Here is an 18,543-nt window from a genome sequence, read left to right as displayed (position 1 = left end):
GAACTGTTAAAATATGGAAAAAAAAGGGTGCTCCCATTAACGTCCCACCCTTTGGACAATCCAGTCCTGTTGACAAAGAGGGCATCGATTATTCTGTCGTACCCACTGGCTCATGCAACAGTTATGAAATGCATGATTACAATCACCCCAAACCACCACACAATCTGTTGATGAGGAATCTGCTTGACATCGTAGGCATTCCTCCATTAATGGTACTCGACAGATAGCACATGTGTCACAATCGACGTCCCATGCCCATGTAGCCAAAGCATTCCATTTCTGGAGCAGTAAAAGTCACATTGAATAGTATTGACTCTTCGTGGGCAACTTCTTTAGGTATTACCCAAAATTTAAAATAAAAAGATGTACTAAGTCAACTGCAACTTGTGAAAATTGCATGATTGTACTAACGCAGTCGAATATTTCATTATAAGTTTCCTGCGTTTTTCCAAGTACAGAAAATTGTCCCTTTATTACCGAAGAGGTACAGAAGTCACACAAAAAAGAAGTATCGAAACCTTTTTTAATTTCATGGCTTCAGTATCTAACTTAAATTGTCACCATATACAATAAGAAATAGATTCACTCCTTGTTGAAGCCCCTAATTATCCGACTTTTCTTTCGAATACACAATGTTTCACATTGTACAGTTTTTAGCCCATTACAAATAATTTGCCTTTGAACGACTTTATAATCAGTTTGCTCATTGCGTCGTTCGAGTTAACTTAACCTTGGTATGGGATTTAAAGGCAAGCGTATCACGAAAATGACGTAGTACAGAAACCATAGAGTTCGGGTTGTAGATTACGGAATCAACCGTGGCTCTGCTCAAGTTTGGACCGGAGGGGGTACAAGGAGTTCTGTTCTAGCCTCCCTCGGAAGAACGAACGCAATTCCCACGCTGTCTATTTACGACGATCAGGCAACGTTGAGTGGAGCCACGCTGTAATAATCTACAGCCCGAACTGTACGGTTTCCCTGGGATTTCCGAACTACATCAATTTCGTGATGACACTGCCTTTTGCTTCCACTCCCGTTGTCTGTGCATCGCTCCGGACAACAAATGTACAAATCATAGTTCTAGAATCTACAGTTGATTTACCATCTCCTTATGAATACAAAAATATCAAACAGCAACAAAAAAAAACGACCGTTTTATCAAGTAAAACTCACTTTGAGCACAAATGGCCTGGCTTCTATCGGTTGTGGAGCAGAATTTGAAGCTCCAGTACCCAAACCCTTTACAGATACCATTTCAACATCTGGTGTGTTAGTGGTCGATGTTTCCGAGGACATTTTGCGCCTGAAATTTATTCAGTAGCGGGACTGGTAGGAAACAAAGCGAAAAATCAGTAAGGGAGGTAGCACGAACAAGAATATGTCCCTGAAAAATCAAATCGAAGATGGAGCTAATGGAATCCAAGCCGGATGGAAAAAGAAAACGCAGCCGAAAGAAGTAGTAAACACCACCGAGAAATTCATACTCTGAAACCAAGTGACTGCTGTAGTTAGTAAGCTCGAATGAGATTCACTTGACGCCGCTTCGCAATGTTGCGACGCGGCGAGAAATTTTCTGGAGCGCGGCGAGCAAATTCATTTACGAAATCGGGCTCCGCTATCGCTAGTGGTTCGAATTCAGATTTGCTATTGCTAGTTAAGGATAGAGATAATTTCGATGTTGATTTTCCTTCGCCCATTCTTCAGCGCATGGAAAGTGTCGGTCTTCAATGATTTAAGTTGTGATCTTTTAGTTTTTTTTTAAATTCCCCTCGGGGTCATCCTCTTCTTAGGTGTCGGTTATAACGTCTTTTTTTTTGTTCTTTGGAGGTCTTTTTTCTAGTCCCTTCTTTTTGTCTCTTTCCTCGTCTATCAGCTGGAATGAGCGGTAGTACTGCGAAGTATCTTATTCTACGAAATCGGCTACTACATTTCTGGATAGTCCTTTTTTCCAATTTTCGCTCAATTCAACTGAATCAGTCGGGGCCCTAGAACCTATGCATCAGTCTTAGAGAATCCATGACAAGTAAACTATAGATACTAAGAGAAAAAAGGAAGATAGAGTTCCTAGAACTAAGAGCGCGTTGACTGGGTTGAGTGCTCCCTCCTCCGAACTACACTTTTTCTGTTATTTGTTCGTATGGGAGGATTGATTTGATTCTAAAAGAACCTTACATTTCACATCCATAAACGTACATGTTAACACTCTTCTTTATTGCGATATGAGCAAACAGCTAGCGAACTCACTTTCACAAAGCACTTCACTTGGAAATGCTATAATTTTCTTTTGCAGACGATGGAAGGTGGTATGACTCCAATGCCGGGTGGAAATGCGGCCGGCCCTAAGTCGACGAGCATGATTTATATTTGTGGAGGTGCCTAGCATTATGTTTATATACTCGTATATGTTTATACACTTTTTCACGTTCTCTTGTTGTAGAAAATATTTAGTTGTGCATTTGAAATTCCTTCTATTAATGTTCTTTAGAGTGTCACTATGAGAACGAAATCCGCCCTAAAGATGCTATCCGCTGCCGAGAATGTGGATATCGTATCCTTTACAAGAAGAGGAGTCGTAAACGTAAGTTCGATAGAACAGAAAAATCTTCTTCCGCACACTTATTCTTCATGTCCATTAGAAATAATTTGATAATAATAATAGTAATCTCATGGTAAACATTTTTGAGATTGAATGCTTACTACGCTGTGAGAGGATATTATAACTCCGAAATAGAGTTGATTCAGAAATTCAAATGCTTACTGGAGATGTCGTTGAGTAATGTTTGAGATGCGGTCATCTTCAATCGATAGTGATACGTTTCAACATTAGTAACCGCACACGTTTGCTGCGTGAATCCATAAGTCTTTGGTTTTTCGCTCGACTGAAATAAAGTGAGAAAGTTCGGATGATTGCTTGAGAATATGGCTATGATCTCAGCAATAACCACTAGCAAAGTTATACATTAAATGTTATATATGCCTGCATATGAATGCTAGCTGTAATACTTAATCACATTCATGTAGAGCGCATAAAACTCCATTCTCTTTGCAAAAGAACTTCAAACGCTTAGATTTCCCTTAAATCTTCCATTTCACTGTAATTTTGCCGTTTTCGGGTCATTACTATGAACGAAAAACAACGCTTTCAACAGACGGTTTTGATTATCACTCCATTCACTTGCGTCTACTCTGTGGTCCTCTCTCTTTTCTTTTCTCCAATCCGTTGATTTTGTTTGTTGTTGTTTCACTGTAACTGTAGGATTCAACGTCATCCGGCTCTGATCATATGATCGTATTTTCAGTCATGGTGTACGACGCTCGATAAACCGGACGAACATACGCTGACTGTACATTTTGTTTTGTTGCGCCAACATCAGACTTATTATCACTGTTCGAAATGAATATGGAATGTTTCCCAGACATCAATTGTTCTTTCATAGTTCTAAATTTTAGGACAGTTTTGAAATAGATCGTTCGACCATAAATTGATTTTACTAGTCCAATTCTAGCTCTTAAGAGAGGAAAATTAAATTTATCTGGCATCTTATCTTTGATTTTGTGTTCATTTGACTGGTCTCTTTCTTCCCACAATAATAGGACGAATGCTCATCGCTTAGTTTTGCGTTTGGCTGATAAAGTACAATAGTTCCTTTGTACATAGTACAAAACAAATTCAACACTACGATCGTTCTGCTGGTTAATGGCACACCATGCGACTTATGACTTATGAACTTACGACTTCAACAATACATTTGAACAATAAACGAAATCTTAGATTGACACATAAGTTGCACACTGTAGTACTTCTGCCGTTCCTGGTAATCAAATCGCTTTCACTTCACAACTTCAAGGAAGCGTTTCTAGTACATTTTTAGTGTGTTATCTTAGTTGTTATTCAACTGTTTGTGAATGTTCAGTTTTTTAGTAGTACATTCACACAAGATGAAAACTCTATGTAAAGACCACTGCTCAACGTTGTGACAGATACCACGAAAAAAAAAGTCCGACCCTTAATTTGTGATGACTTGTTCACTTGTCTTCGAACAACTACTGGAGAAATCATTATAAACGGCTGTGCATCACAGCTACTCACACAAACACAACAATATAAAGAATGCTTTATTACAATTGTAACAAAAGTAAGATTTATACGGACAAGGGCGGCGCCCGACCGGGGATGGGGTGATACGCGCACGCGGAACGCGACTAGATGGTACTCAAAAGCGTGCAGCGATCAGACAGGAATTATGATGAAGATGATGATTTGGGCAAAGTAGATCAAAGAACCGACAACTATCGCACTCAATACTTTTAACGCGTAATAATTTGGAAAGAGAATTAGGTGAGATGAGGAACGGGAAGAGAAAGAGAAGAGGAAGGCCGCCGCGGCCGTTTGTACCCGACACGAAAGATCAGAGACAATGCACGACGGACTGGTTGAGGATGTGGGGAGCGAGACGTTGATGTCACAACCGAACAACAACGCTGCGCAGGGAACTTATAAACACGTGGTGACGAGGTCGCGACGTTTTCGAGTGTGTGAAAATCCGTGGATGACGTCACAACGCTCATGAGAATTTTCTGGAGTGGCGCTATAAATACAATGCGATGAAGTGGCGGGAGGTGATTGGAGGTGAACACGGGCGGACAGAGCCTGACTGATCGAGCACACGTAGCGAGGCACCCCACGACGACGTGCGGGCCACCGCGCCGCTCTCCAACTACGACGACGGACGCGGAGCCGATGTGCCCATCGATGCTGCCGCTGCTCCTCCTCCACCACCGAACATAGCCGGCAATTTCGGTCGCTCTTCAAGCTCTTTGTACTCCAATTTCAGCTCCTTTGGGATCTGTAATTCTTTCCAAGTATTTGCTTCAGTACAAAAGTGTCGCAAGAAACTAACCAAGCAATATTTCAAGAACATTATCCCAATCCTTTTAGATCATCATTTTTATCTCCAAGCTACTTTTGTTCCTTTGGAAATTCCCGCTCATTAAGCAAAATTTTGCTTTGATGGTTCCAAACAATAGATGAACAAAAACATTGTGAATCCATTTATATACATAGTACAGGACTATTTTTCAGGAGTTGACAACGTTCACGTAACATTTTTGAAACACCCAATTTCCAAATGAACGACAAGTTTTCAATTCTGTCTTTTGGCGTCCAAAAAAGTCTTAAATTTCGGAACGAAAAGGTACTTTTTTAATATACAATATGTTGAATAGCTTAGAAAACTTTACCTTGCGCCACTGCAACGGGTCGAAAACATTGTACTGGCCCTTCTCGTATGACCCCGTTTGCTCTTTAACACCCCCATATTGTGATCGTGTCAACCAATTCCCGTCGCTTTTGTGGAACCGCCAATCTCTTTGATACCTAAACAATAAGTGTATTACCACTTCAAAGTTCATAGAAAATTCTTAGCAGTGAAGACAATGAACAGATAATCAGTCAAAAAAAATCTTCTTGGGCTGAAGTAATTGCAAGAATTGCTAACTGAGCAGCAAATACAAGAAGTAGCACTCCGTTTCACCAACTTACACCTCACTTCAACTAAATCGTTGTGCGTCTTGTGATTGAAAATTAAAAAAAAAAACTAAAAAACTTAGCAGTACATTTATGGACATACACTGTTCCGTTTATACTTGTCATCTGCAACTCGGTACTGTGAAAAGCAGTTGGCAAAAATATTTGGTTTCACTACAATTTACCTCTGGAACCTTCGATGCTCTATGTCAACAGGGAAAATATAGAGCTCTGCCTACAGAACAATTAAAAATCCAAAAAAGGAGATGATAGAGGTTCGGATATAAAGCGCACAGCAAAGCGTTCTCAGAATTAAATTAGAATGCGGTCTTTCAGAGGAAAACTAATATTTGAATCGGATGCCGTAGTTTGGAGAAAATTGAGTTTGAGGAAAAAGAAATGGAAAAAATGAGCGCCTTCCAAGCTCTGCTTTGTAAGAAAATTGATTGTTGATGTCTTCGAATTCATAGTAGACACATTAAAACAAAACAAAAAATTGTGCACAATCACTTCCAACGATAATCCTACCCCCTCATATGCACACGATGGAACGTGCATGCTTAGGGCGGTATTCCATTGAGAATTCAAGTAACATGAACACTGCGTTGTTGAGGTTTCCAAATAACACAAGACTTCACTTCTTTGGGACAGCAAGCAGCAAATCGATTTTTCTCGGAGCTACATGTCCAACAAAACTTTCCGACGTAAACAAGTCGACGCATTTTTCTACGGATAGTGAAAATTTTCGTATAAACACTGCTTCTTTTCAAGGACCGAATTGAGGAGTCGTAAAGAGAAAACTATCAAATTAACGCAAATAATAGACCACAAATAAAGAACTTACAATTCACAGGCAGCCGCTAATTGATACACTTCTCCCGGGCAGTTGTAGAACAAGTAGAACAAAACATCCTCTGACAATTTGTTCAACTTTACCGGTGGCAACTTTTCCCGAATCTGAGCATTCGTCAAATAATCATCGGGTACCTGAACATGTTCAAAGTTACACTAGTGGCAAATATCTAGCAACTGTAAAGTAAAACAAAGGAGTTTGGAAAGGACATTGAGTACCCTAAAAAATTGTAATGTCGCTTTCAAGGGAAAATCGATCGGAACCATGTGAATTCTCCTACGTAAACCATTTGTAATAACAAGTGACAAGAAGGAAAAAGTAAAACGGAAGAAATAAAGAAGAAAAAAAAAGATTGATTCGGTGAAGATAACTCACTTTCACGTCCAATTCGTGTGGCCGAATTGGGTTGTCAGCCCACGGGCCACCGAAAGAGGTGTACAAATGTCGTCTGCAACCAAAAAATGATTTAGAATCAATCACATGTATCTGTGTACGAATTTATCTAAGCTTAATTAATGCCAACGGAATGTGCATTAAATATAGAACATTGTCTAATTTACTGGGCAATCTCGGTGTATTCAAAACTGGGACTCAAACATAGTTTGGAATTCGAGGTAATGAATTTAGATTTTCTATCAATTTTTCAATCCAACTACCATCCACACGAATCACTCATTTGCGGAACTTTGCTCCAATGAAATGACTCACAAACATGCTCAATATGGTGAGTCATTTGACAACACGAAATAGTCACAGAAAAATGTCGAGTGCGAGAACCTCCAAAGTACACAGGCATTATCTACACAATTACAATCAAACCTCTGTTCTAAGAGGCAATTTATACAATCCAACCGGAAGTACCACTCTCAGCCAACGTTGAAAGTGCAAAAAGCAATTTTATACTAGAATCTATACGAACAGAATCACGATGTTGACTAGTATTAAGTTTAAAGACACAAAATTACTATACTGAAACGTCAAAATGATGAATCCTTTGAAAGAAAACAAGAATGATTACTAATTGAAATGCTTTTTTATATGTGTTTGCTGAACACCATCATCTTAGCAAATGAAGTTAACGAATTTGGTGAACATTGTTGAGTTCATACAGTACCACAAAGGTCAAATTCCAACTCTTCGTTTATAGAATAATTTACGACCAACGTCTGTAGAATAATTTGCGATCAAACAATTATAAGAATTTGAAAACGTCATCAAAACGCTACAAATTTATGCAGCTTTCAGAGCTACTTTAATTTAAAAACATTCGATTTATATGGAATGAAACATGGAAGACATGAGAAATTTGATGCAATGGCGTGGGTGAAGAATTAAGAACCACCGCACCGGTATTGACATTTCGTTTTCTCGTTTTCGAAAAAGAGAACAGCTGAGACGATCACGCAGCATACAGATATGGAAGACCGTAACATGATGTACCTTTCGCAGAAGTAATTTCTAAATTTCAAAAGGAAAGGTGCCACCTACAAGCAGTCAGGAATCATCCACTTAAAACATCACATCCTTAAAACAAAGGGGAAAACATAAAGTCAAAATGAATATTGTTTATGTGTACATTTTTCAGAAGAGTTCCCTTACCGATCCGAAACAGCACTACTTAAGAAAATACTTTAGAAATTAGTAGATCTTGGTGCATGATCAAAGCAGCATCGAAAACAACAGGTATAAATAATATTTAAATATAGGCCTATAATGTAGAGTAGTGAATATCGTATGAGTGAACTTACTCGGAAAGGTTCAGATTTAGTCCGAGCGTGGTGAGATCGTAGCCGAGTGCTAATGACACTATAGACGGATTGTCGACTGTGCGCAGGTAGGTGACGAGACCAGCCATGCCGAATTGATCCGCAAGCATCGTTGGAGGAATGTTCGACACTTCACCTTTAGAAACCACGGAAATGATACTAGTCATAAAATTGTTAATGAAATGAAAACATCTATATTCTTTGCTGGTACAGCCAACATCATCACCAAAACATTCCGAATTCAAATTCAAGTTTCTGAATAATGTGAACATATTTGACGCCCCCCCCCCCTTAAGGTGTTCCTGAATAATTTGAGTGGCATTGGAACGAAAGACATCCGGTCCGAACATCTACTCATGTGTTCACGTCCAATGTCATCGCTCAAAACTGCTACTTTCGTTGCCACCAATAGAATGGTGCTTTCGAAAAACCTCACTAATTCAATAACAAAAGCAAAATCGACAGGTCAGATGTAAAATACTCCAACATTGGTGGAGTGAGAGGGAGGATATGACTTGACAAACGTACTTGTTCAGATTTTAAATTAGAAGAAGTATTTTACATAAGGCGAAGGGAACGGGAACAGCAGCTTATTCTAGTTTTATTCTAGTTTTTTTTTTTGGTAACAAGATGATCGCAATGAGTCAGAAATAGCTTATGGTAGAAGCAACAGTGGTTGAAATACAATTAAAGGCAGCATCATGAAACTGACGATGTTGGAGTCTCTGAGGACAAATATTGGACAAAGACAGACAAATAGATTACAAATATGAGAGTGGTCCCACTCAATCTATCCTAATCTCCCAGAAAAGTGGCTTAGGAACTGCCTCAGTTCCTTGGAGGAACACAAAACGCGACACTCTTGTGTAGGCGCCACGTATACGAGCGAGCGATCGAAAATCAATGAGAATCTCTAAGCAGCTTATTGAAGTAAAACCAATTAATAGGCTACTAAGGGACCATCGCACGCACAAGAGTGACGCGTTTTCACGTACCTCGTAGGAACAAACAAGCTATTCCTATGCCGGTTTTCAGGACGATCAGGGGTAATTGAAACAACCACGCTTATGATCGCAATCTACCCTCTGAACTCTTTACTTGCCCGGAGAGAGCTCAAGATCGTCAGTTTCGTGATACGCTCCGTTTAAACTACAATACGGCATATCAAAATACGCAACATTTTTCCACGAATATTGGTACCTTGAGTAACAAACAATCCATCAAAACATGCAGGAAGCGATAATTCACCATTTGAAGATGTCTAGTATTGATACTATCTTCACATTTCAAACAACTGAATTTTCTCCGGGTCTTGAGTGTAATTTTGGAAGAGCTGTTATCTAGAGTTGAATAAGAACTTCACCAATTTGAAAAAATATCAGTAACGAAAGGTCCTCTTGAAAATAGCTATTCCAACTCTTCGCACGCTGCAAATAGTTTTTTTTTTCTCTCTCACAAACACATCGCTCTACATGCATTACCTGTACTTCAAAGAAGCGAAATGGCAAACAGTGATAGGAAACAGTTTCAAATCCTTGCACAAACTAACCATCCGGATGGGTGATGATACCCCGAGCAGGTTCTCCAGCTGGATGAACACCGAACGGATCTGTTGACGCTGGTGTCGCTGCTGCAGCTGCTGCCGACGATATCGGCAAATCGTTCGCAGCTGTCATCTGTATTCAGAGAAGAATGAATGGAAAGAATACTATTTTAGACTTATAATTTTGGATAATACACCAGAGGCAATATGATATATCTAAGTCAATGGCTATCACTAATAATGACAATAGAAAAATAAAAACACTGCAAAACACTTTGACTTTCCAAATAAACTTAGGGGAACAAATCTACTCATTAGCTTGATTCAATGAATGCTTCGTAAATTTTCAAGACCAATGAAATTTAATGTAATCTAATCTGCTCTGAAATGCATGTCATTTTTAATCGGAAATCTACGGAAGAGATGGATTACTCCTTCTCAATATTGATCTGTAACTCACTTAAAGAATTTGATGTGAAACTGTGCCAACCTCACGTAGGTCAACTCCTAAACTCCTAACAAAACTAGACCACTTTTTTTATGTTTACGCGTGGAGCAGAGGGAATATAAAGAGAAGAACTGAAACTAGCAAATTCTACCAGTACAACACCAGAAGACGAATCTTAGTAGTATACAAATACTCATAACTCTTTCCCCAACTGACTTGACTTAAGGACTTGCAAGAGACTGGGTCCAGCACCAGAAAATTCTTTTCCAAAACGCACAAATGTTTTCTGTGATGTTTTGCATATGACAATTCAGGCCAAAATGAGATATGCTATGTACTCAAATCCATTTTTAATGGTATTCTGGAAGGGGAAACAAATTTCTCCTATATAATATTGTAAACACACGCGATAGTGGGAACCAGTACTTCGACCCGTTCACTTTTGGACGGTTGGCGAAAGGATCCGCTTCAGTTTTGGACGATTGGTGAAGGGATCCTCATCACCTGAGCTGCACCCCATGAGCTAGACCCCCTTCACCTGAGGATGCTCCGACTTCTCCCCATCGTACATATGATTGTAAATTTCGTGTTTTCATAAGGTGATATCGAAGGGCGTTATTATGCGGCAGAATCCTTCATTTTTACACAATATCCTATATGAACTGCCTGGTGGGTGGAGTACAGCCGACTCCTGTTTCCAGATAAAATTTCATGAACAAACGCCCCAGAGAAAGAAAAAAAAAGAGTTGAAAAAAATTGAAAATTTTTGGAAATGGTCATTCTCTTGGAGAAGAGGTCAAGTTAACACCACAGCACAAAATATTTTTTAAATTTATTTGTAGAGAACCTTCAAATGTAGAACGAAAAGCTACGGAAATTCGAGATGCTCAGCCATTCTAAATGATGTAATCCGATTACGTGACTTCTGTCAACGGAGAGATAGTCCTGCTTAAAATAACATTGATGAACAATGTTTTATGGTAATATGATTCTACATAAATAAACATTCCACATAAATACATAAATAGACTTGTGCAATAAATCGTTGATATCGATATTTAAAAAGGCACCTACTACCGAGAAAACGCGGATTCAAACAGAGTAAGTAAAAACCCTACATGCTCTGTTGTGAAATCATCAAAAGTTATCAACTTCTGCAAATCATTAGTAGAACTAAAGGGAAATAGAATGATAATTCCTCTAAAATAGAAAGTGGAGCAAACAAAAGTACATATGAGCCATAGCTAATTCGGATCAACAACTTTGGACAGCAGCAAAACGCTACCATGCAACTAATCGACTATGATTATCTTCGTTCATGTAAGAATTTTCGACAAACACGTTGCAAACCATGCAGTTCTAAACGCACAAGATGCACCTATTAAAAAGGCTTCACATTACTGTTTGGAAACGATGACGGAGTACAAATGCATGAAGGTGTCTACGTCGGCTTTTACATGCATTAATTTGCACATGATAAGGAAAACACTGCAAAGCGCTTTCAAATTTTAGTTTTCTATATTTAACAGCAATAGAATAAGAATAAAAAGAAAAAATCGAAAAAGACAAAGCAAGAACTTAGAAGCCTATTAAAATAGTTGAAAAATACTTTTGGCAGCGATGAGACCTGAGGCTAGTCAGGTTCTTAAGTGCCGGAAGGCAGCATGTTAGAAATGAAAAACGCTGGAGTGTAACTGAATCAGCATGAACGATGGCAGAAGATACGCAAACAATCGTGGATTGTCAATAGTTCAAGAAGCTTCCGGAACACTGAGAGCGGAGCATAACAGGCGATAGGCGAATGATCGTTTGAAACGCAGGCAATACCAGTTGAGACGAGTAATTGTACCACATTTCATAGCAGTAGCACATCAAACACGAAGGGACACGTTCAATGCACCGAGAATTTCAACAAGGTTTTTCATAGCAAGGTTCTCCGCAGTAACAAATTCACGTTGAATATAGTGAGTAAGATCGAACAAAGCAATCCCGCTACCCGTCAGAGGTAAGCTCTCCATTGATTCAATTAAGATCGATATATCACGCAGTGCAAACAACACCAAAAAATCAAAGCTAAGCTGGTGTAGCGAAACAAAACTTCGCACAAACAAATGAATCACGTTAGAATCACCTTATAATAAAACCACCAGGGAAGAAATGACGTTATTCAGACGAATATTAAACAATGTGATGACGCAAATATGTGCGTCTTAAACTCTGTTCTATTCAACATATGCAAATAAAGGACATAACAACTCACTAACGACGCAGGTGCCTGAGCTGGGTGATCGCCTGGTGACGCTCCTGGTAACGCAGGGAAGTCTTCGTTTTGAATTTGAAACTCAGGATTTAATGACGCTTCCACGCCACGCATCAATGTCGCTGCAATACATGGAAATCAGCTGAAAATTCACGAACAGTGTGACAATAGAAAAATGGCACCATATTGAAAGGATACACTGCTAGTATAAATTGTGTTATGATAATACGGCTACGGCTACGATAATAATCAGTTTTAAAACCGCTATCACTGTAGATGATAAGTTCACTGTGAAGTGGAAATTAAAAAAAAAACCAAGAAAGAAATCCTTCCAGCAGTTGACTTTTTTCAAATGTACCAATTTTCGAATTTTATTCTTATCAAGATGAAATCAATATGCTATAAATAAGTAGTGATTTTTTACGGTACCTTCTTGAATCTACAGAAAAGTCCGTGAAGATGCAAAGAAAAACTGCCTATGAGAGTGTTCAAGTAAACAAACTCGTCAACTGAAACACAAAAAATAATGCAATATTATCGAATATTCATATTAACGGAAGATCTGGAAAGGTCGGGACTCAAAACAAAGCATAGTGAAGGTTATTATTCAAGACCACAAAATTTTCCGATAAGAAATAACAAAAAACGAACACTAATTAATCATTAACTGAGTTTCACCTGAATCAGATGCAAAAACCTGCCTGTCATGAGCAGTTTTTAGAGAAGAAAATTCTGTTTCTGATAAAAATGGAGTACAATACTGTGGAGTTAATCCACCACAATTGTAATCCTAGAAGTTCTTTTAGAACATAGAAAACAAACGAACTGATACAACAAAAACAGAATGACTTAATATAACCATTTCAGCGGTAATTTTGAACATTTACAATTAACGAGGAAATAACAGCTTCCAAGCGAAGAAAGGGTATAAACTAAACTAAACTAAACTATCCAGTACAATGAATCTCTTAAAACCAGCACAGAAAGCTCGAAAAAAAAAACCAGCAAAACAATGACCAGATGACAAAATTCGCGAAATTTTCGCCCAACTCACATTAGGTGTAGAGGACATAGCTAGCGAACAGTTAAAAATTACCACCATATCCTTTTTTAGGTGAAATGAAATTGATAAGAAGTTATGTACCATAGATGAAAGGAATTACTAAACGATCGAATTCTGTGGCGAAAGAGCAACTACGATCTCGTACCCCGGTTTTTAGCATATCGCTGACATCAGCAAGACGTTTATGGCCAATCCGATTCTCACAATCACAAAAGATATCATTAATCAACGTAATCAATACATTAGCTGCTGTTCGTGACCATAGCCACATCTGCCATTACATCGTGAAATTCACTTCTATCTCAGTCTAAGGTATAGTCAGGTCAAAACGACATGAAACTTGGTGTAATGAGCGCGTGCTCTCGAAGCGGCGTGGTGGAGGTGTCGGTTAGAATCGATGTGGGACCACTGCGAATTGCAGCGAGGTCCCACATCGATCCCAACCGCAAGCTTCACCGCACCGCCTAGAGCGCAGCCGCTTACGTAGCTGTACCGATCTTCATTTCGTTTCGACCTGACCGTATAAAAAACACTTGTCCTGCGTGAAGACTCATCACAACATCGTTTCAAAAACTTATGAAATCAACTAGGAAACTCACTATAAACTGAGAGTAAAAATTGGAATTCTATTAAGACGAAGATGAATGGGGTGACGTAGAATTCTACCCGACAACCACCTCAATGCTCAGCATTCCTCCTATTTTAGGAGAGTTTTAGACGTGGCTGCATTTTCCAAGCTATTCCTTTTCATTTCATCAGTTTTCTGACTGCCAGATATAACATCTCCTAACAAAGATGCTACCATAAACAGTACAAAGTTCGTTTACTATTGAATCCCTTACACCACCCCACGTGAAAATGTTTGCACAGCTACCTCTGTTATATTATATAACCTCCACTAATTATGTAACTGACAACGTAGCGCGAGTCGATAACGAAAACGAAAACACTGCACGGGTTCATATGAACAGAATCTTAAACTATATACGCCAGTATTCATGTTCTTCGAGAAAGAAAAGAGATTTGCCACCGTATTCGTCTGTTGTGTCCAGCACGTAAATCACTACCAGCAATGATGTTTTCTTTGCCACATTCAGTTTATCCTAACAATAACGTTATAATTCATGGATGTATATACGCATTGCGATCTACCGGAACAACACAATTACCGGCGATTATATGATGACAAAACAACTACTTTTACATTGCAAAAGCCTTTCCATAGCTTGGAACTTCTACAAAACCAAAAATAGAGTCGTTCATCTTAAATCCTTAATTTATGGACTTAGCGAGTTTATATTGTGTTTCTTGAAGTAAAACGCTTAACTGGAGATGAGCAATCAACAAGGCCGATTGAACAGAAGTAACAACAGTTTTTCAAAGCAATCCAATCAAAATGGATTCTTCTCAGTTCTGTTGTGATGTGAGAAGCACTACCGTTATGCAGTTCGACAAGTGTCAATCACAACTTTCAATCACAAGAGTTAACAATAACTGCATGAATTGCGAAATTCATATCGTTATCACATCCAAACTGGTGCATGTAAACGAAAGAAGGAATAAAGCAGAACAAAAACTCATAGTTCTAACTGAAATTGAGGAAACTAATTCATACGTCATGTTTGAAGAAAAAACTTTATGCTTAATGCACTTTTCCAAAACCAAACTTTTGTAATCCTATGAAATATTTCTAGACTTCACTGTGACCTATTCTGAGATTCGCACATTCCCCTTCTTCAAACTCTCACCCTTTTCATCCATAAAACGAGCCATGTTGAAGTGTCAATCTTATCTAAATCATACGTATCACATTATCATCTACTCACGAAGAAGTTAGCTCATAGTTCTCCACTACTGTGTAATTAGGTTCTCATTGTTATTTTGAACACAACAATTTTGAAAATAAAAACAACACAGACGAAGACCAAAAAAGAGTAGTTCATGTAGAAAAATGAAGAGAAAGTACGTCAAAAAAGCAAACTTGCAACATGACTTACTAGCAACATTCTCAACGATAACTTATCAAAAACCTACAAAAGTAATTACGTTTTTGTACCGTGATCCATACTTGAACCTGTTTGAATGACCACCGTGGATATAAACACTATGACCCTACAGAAAAACGTACACATGCAAACGTACTTATATTAACCGGGCAAGCATTTGTAACCGCGCCAGATTCCTATTGATTATTGATACACTGTAGGCTTTTGACCAACTCAGTGTCTACTGTAACGACGTGGATAGACTTAGTTCTTAGTTCTTTGGATTATTACTTTGTTAATCATCCCCGAAGAAGGTACTGAGTTGCCACCACTTGTCAAGTGAATTTGTCAAGTGAATAACTGTTGATATCGGCAATCGCTGAACCGCAAGTCCACTTCGGTCAACCAACCATTCTTGATGCGAACATATATGATCGACAATCGTTCAAAAATACAAAGTACAACATCCATTTGTTATGAAAAGTAGACCACAGTACACATTTCGAGCTATACATGCACATATTTACATGACCTCGTCTTTTCTCCATCTTGTGTGATCTTATTTGACCTGTAGTGTTCATTGGTAGTGGCATGCACAATAGGTGAGCCAAACCTTCCCACGTGATCATACTTATTGATTTCTCAGGGAAGATATTCATTAGCTACTTGAAGGGGAAGAAATCACGTGGATACTGAAAATACGTGAACGTTTCATGGTAAGGCAGGATCGGCAGATAGAAAGTCACATAATTTCCCAGAAGACTTACTATCACTGTATTTATTTGAAATAATGTGAATTAAACTCTCCATTTTAATAATAACGTCGTGTTTCTTATCCATTATAATTTCTGAGAGATAGAAAACACTTAGTTCCAAAAAACCAGTATCTCAGTATTTGCTCTCACCATAGTTCGCTCGATGGTTGATTTGGTCCTTGTACGGTAAAGGGGATTGGTTTGTCGAGAAGCTACTACCACTCGTCGTTGGCAAAGGCGAAAAACCGCCTCCGGACGGGGTGCCTAAATATTGTATGTGTAGAATATGTGTTCTATTCTTCAGAACTAAAGCCTCAACAATTGTGAAAAGCTCGAAAGCCAGCTGGTATAACATGCTGGCATCAATTAGTTGAATTAATAAATTAATTAGAAACCATAAACAAAAATGATGAAAAGGATTTTCTATTAGGATTCCACCTTGGAAATCTCTAAATTCTTATGGAGCTTGTTTCTTACAACACAGTTTAAAAAGCGTTTCAGCACCAGATCAATTTGCGCTAGAAATTTCAACCGAACCCCATTGAGCAATTTCCTTGATAATTTATGGGAGAACAAAGAAAAATCGCAGCACTAATAATAACTCCATAGTTGTACGATAATTGCGTAACGACTACTACTGCTCCTAACATTGAAGAAAGGGCACGTTTCAAAGCTGGACAAAAGTTGAAACAAGTTTCAAGTGCAAAACATTCATTTGGAGGCCATGGAGACTTGAAAGAATTCGTATGGGTTACAAAATACACCCTTGGGAAATATTCGTAATACATTGCCTTTTATCGGAGCAAAAAAAATCATTTGGTAATGTATTCATCACATCAGAAGTGAGGGAAACGGTATTTTAAGAACTTAGTTTTCGATGAGCAACTCTAGTAATACCAATCGAAAACTTACAATGCTACTGACAAGGATCTAAGGGGATAAATGTAGTTGGGGGGGGGGGGGGGAGGGGGTGAGCACGCAGTCCTTATTTCTCGAAGTAAATAATCAAATCAGTTGGGGCCCTAAGCCATAAGCATTAGTCTTAGAGGATCTATTACATGTAAACTAAAGTTACTAAGAGAAAAATGTAAGTTTCGGGAAATAAGGGCGCCACTGAGTGCCCCCAAACCCCCTCCCCCCACCCCAACTACATTTTTCCCGGATTCAACCCTTTCATTTTCAAAGTTTATCATTGAACTTACAACTCTTTGTAGAATTACGGAGATTTTACGTCTATTTACGAGCACAAAATGTTGCAGGCGCACAGAGCTGTAAACGACCAAGGTTCCAAAGAAACAGTTGAATTTTCAAAAATATCAGTGATTTTTCGTCTGATCTTGTAACGTTGTTCTTCAAAGAAAAGAATCTCAAAAGTGAATACTTCAACTGAACACAGGGCAGCACTGCAATACTAAGTTAGCTGAAAGGTGATAAGTTTCTTAAAACACTGCAGAATCCGTATGGATAGGATTGAACTACTTTCGTATAAATTTAACTAGCCTACGCCTTATAAGATAGTATTCTCGCGCAAGAAGAAGGTATTCAATATGTTTGTATAACATAGACTAACTGCCACCAGAATTCAAAAACCGATTCTTGCACTTTCAGACCCATTCAATGACAACAAACTGGCTTTACAATGACAATTATAGCTCGGAACGAAGGGTATCTGACATGGCTATTGTCATCACGAACAGGTCATGATGAATGTATGCCGTAGTATTTGTTCGAAATTTTCACTGCAAAGAGGGAGGAGAAAAAAAAACTGAAAGACATTAATGAAATCACTCACTTCGCGCACCCAATGATGGAAATTCCGTTTCGTTGATAATGGTTGTATGTGACTGTGAGCCAGTAGGCAGGGCGAAATTGATCTGGGTGGCTGATCTTCTATCTGTCGCTACTCCGCCTCCTACAGAACTCATACGAGAAATGGTAGGTGTTGTTAGTCAGCTGAACATCCACTAAAATATGTTTTAAGGAGTAAGGCTAACCAGACATTAAAAACAAGGCATAAACAAGAAATGATAAGCAGAATGGAGAAAAAGGACGATTTCTACATGAAGAAACAGATCGTTGCGAAAATTCGACTTAAACAATAGAAAATAATAAATTAGGAATGTAATTCCCATCAACGAAAGTTTCGTGCAAACTGATGACAACTGATAGGAAATTAATCTGATGAGTTCCTCAGAAACGAGAGTTTCAAAAAATCACCACGCTTTCATTTTTGAATACGTCATGAACACGCCTTTTTTTCTAACGAAACACAATAAGAATGCGTGAAAACCTACCTAACAAGAAGAACTAGTCGGGCAAGACTATTTTCAAAGAAGTTAGCAT

The 18,543-nt window shown here is 38.6% G+C and overlaps 3 protein-coding genes across 3 annotated transcripts; 1 reads left to right on the top strand and 2 right to left on the bottom strand.

Annotated features, from left to right (window-relative positions):
• Nucleotides 1–36: 36 nt before the first annotated feature.
• On the bottom strand, nt 37–1,296 carry RB195_017460 (uncharacterized protein; the record flags this gene model as incomplete). The annotated part of the gene is made up of 2 exons (XM_013438096.2): nt 37–279; nt 1,174–1,296. 2 exons carry the CDS (start codon nt 1,294–1,296, stop codon nt 37–39), a joined length of 366 nt encoding a protein of 121 aa, XP_013293550.2.
• Nucleotides 1,297–1,378: 82 nt separating this feature from the next.
• RB195_017459 (uncharacterized protein) lies at nt 1,379–3,322 on the top strand (the record flags this gene model as incomplete). Its single annotated transcript, XM_064184466.1, has 4 exons — nt 1,379–1,459; nt 2,291–2,372; nt 2,486–2,578; nt 3,300–3,322. 4 exons carry the CDS (start codon nt 1,379–1,381, stop codon nt 3,320–3,322), a joined length of 279 nt encoding a protein of 92 aa, XP_064040347.1.
• A 1,396-nt stretch (nt 3,323–4,718) lies between these two features.
• RB195_017458 (uncharacterized protein) lies at nt 4,719–18,125 on the bottom strand (the record flags this gene model as incomplete). Its single annotated transcript, XM_064184465.1, has 9 exons — nt 4,719–4,847; nt 5,242–5,377; nt 6,372–6,514; nt 6,756–6,828; nt 8,129–8,282; nt 9,696–9,822; nt 12,398–12,519; nt 16,351–16,464; nt 17,993–18,125. The coding sequence occupies 9 exons, from the start codon at nt 18,123–18,125 to the stop codon at nt 4,719–4,721; spliced, it is 1,131 nt and encodes a 376-aa protein (XP_064040346.1).
• Nucleotides 18,126–18,543: the final 418 nt, after the last annotated feature.

Source organism: Necator americanus, chromosome II (genome assembly GCF_031761385.1).
Source record: "Necator americanus strain Aroian chromosome II, whole genome shotgun sequence".
Taxonomy (NCBI): Eukaryota; Metazoa; Nematoda; class Chromadorea; order Rhabditida; family Ancylostomatidae; genus Necator; species Necator americanus.
This window is presented reverse-complemented; position numbering and strand designations above follow the sequence as displayed.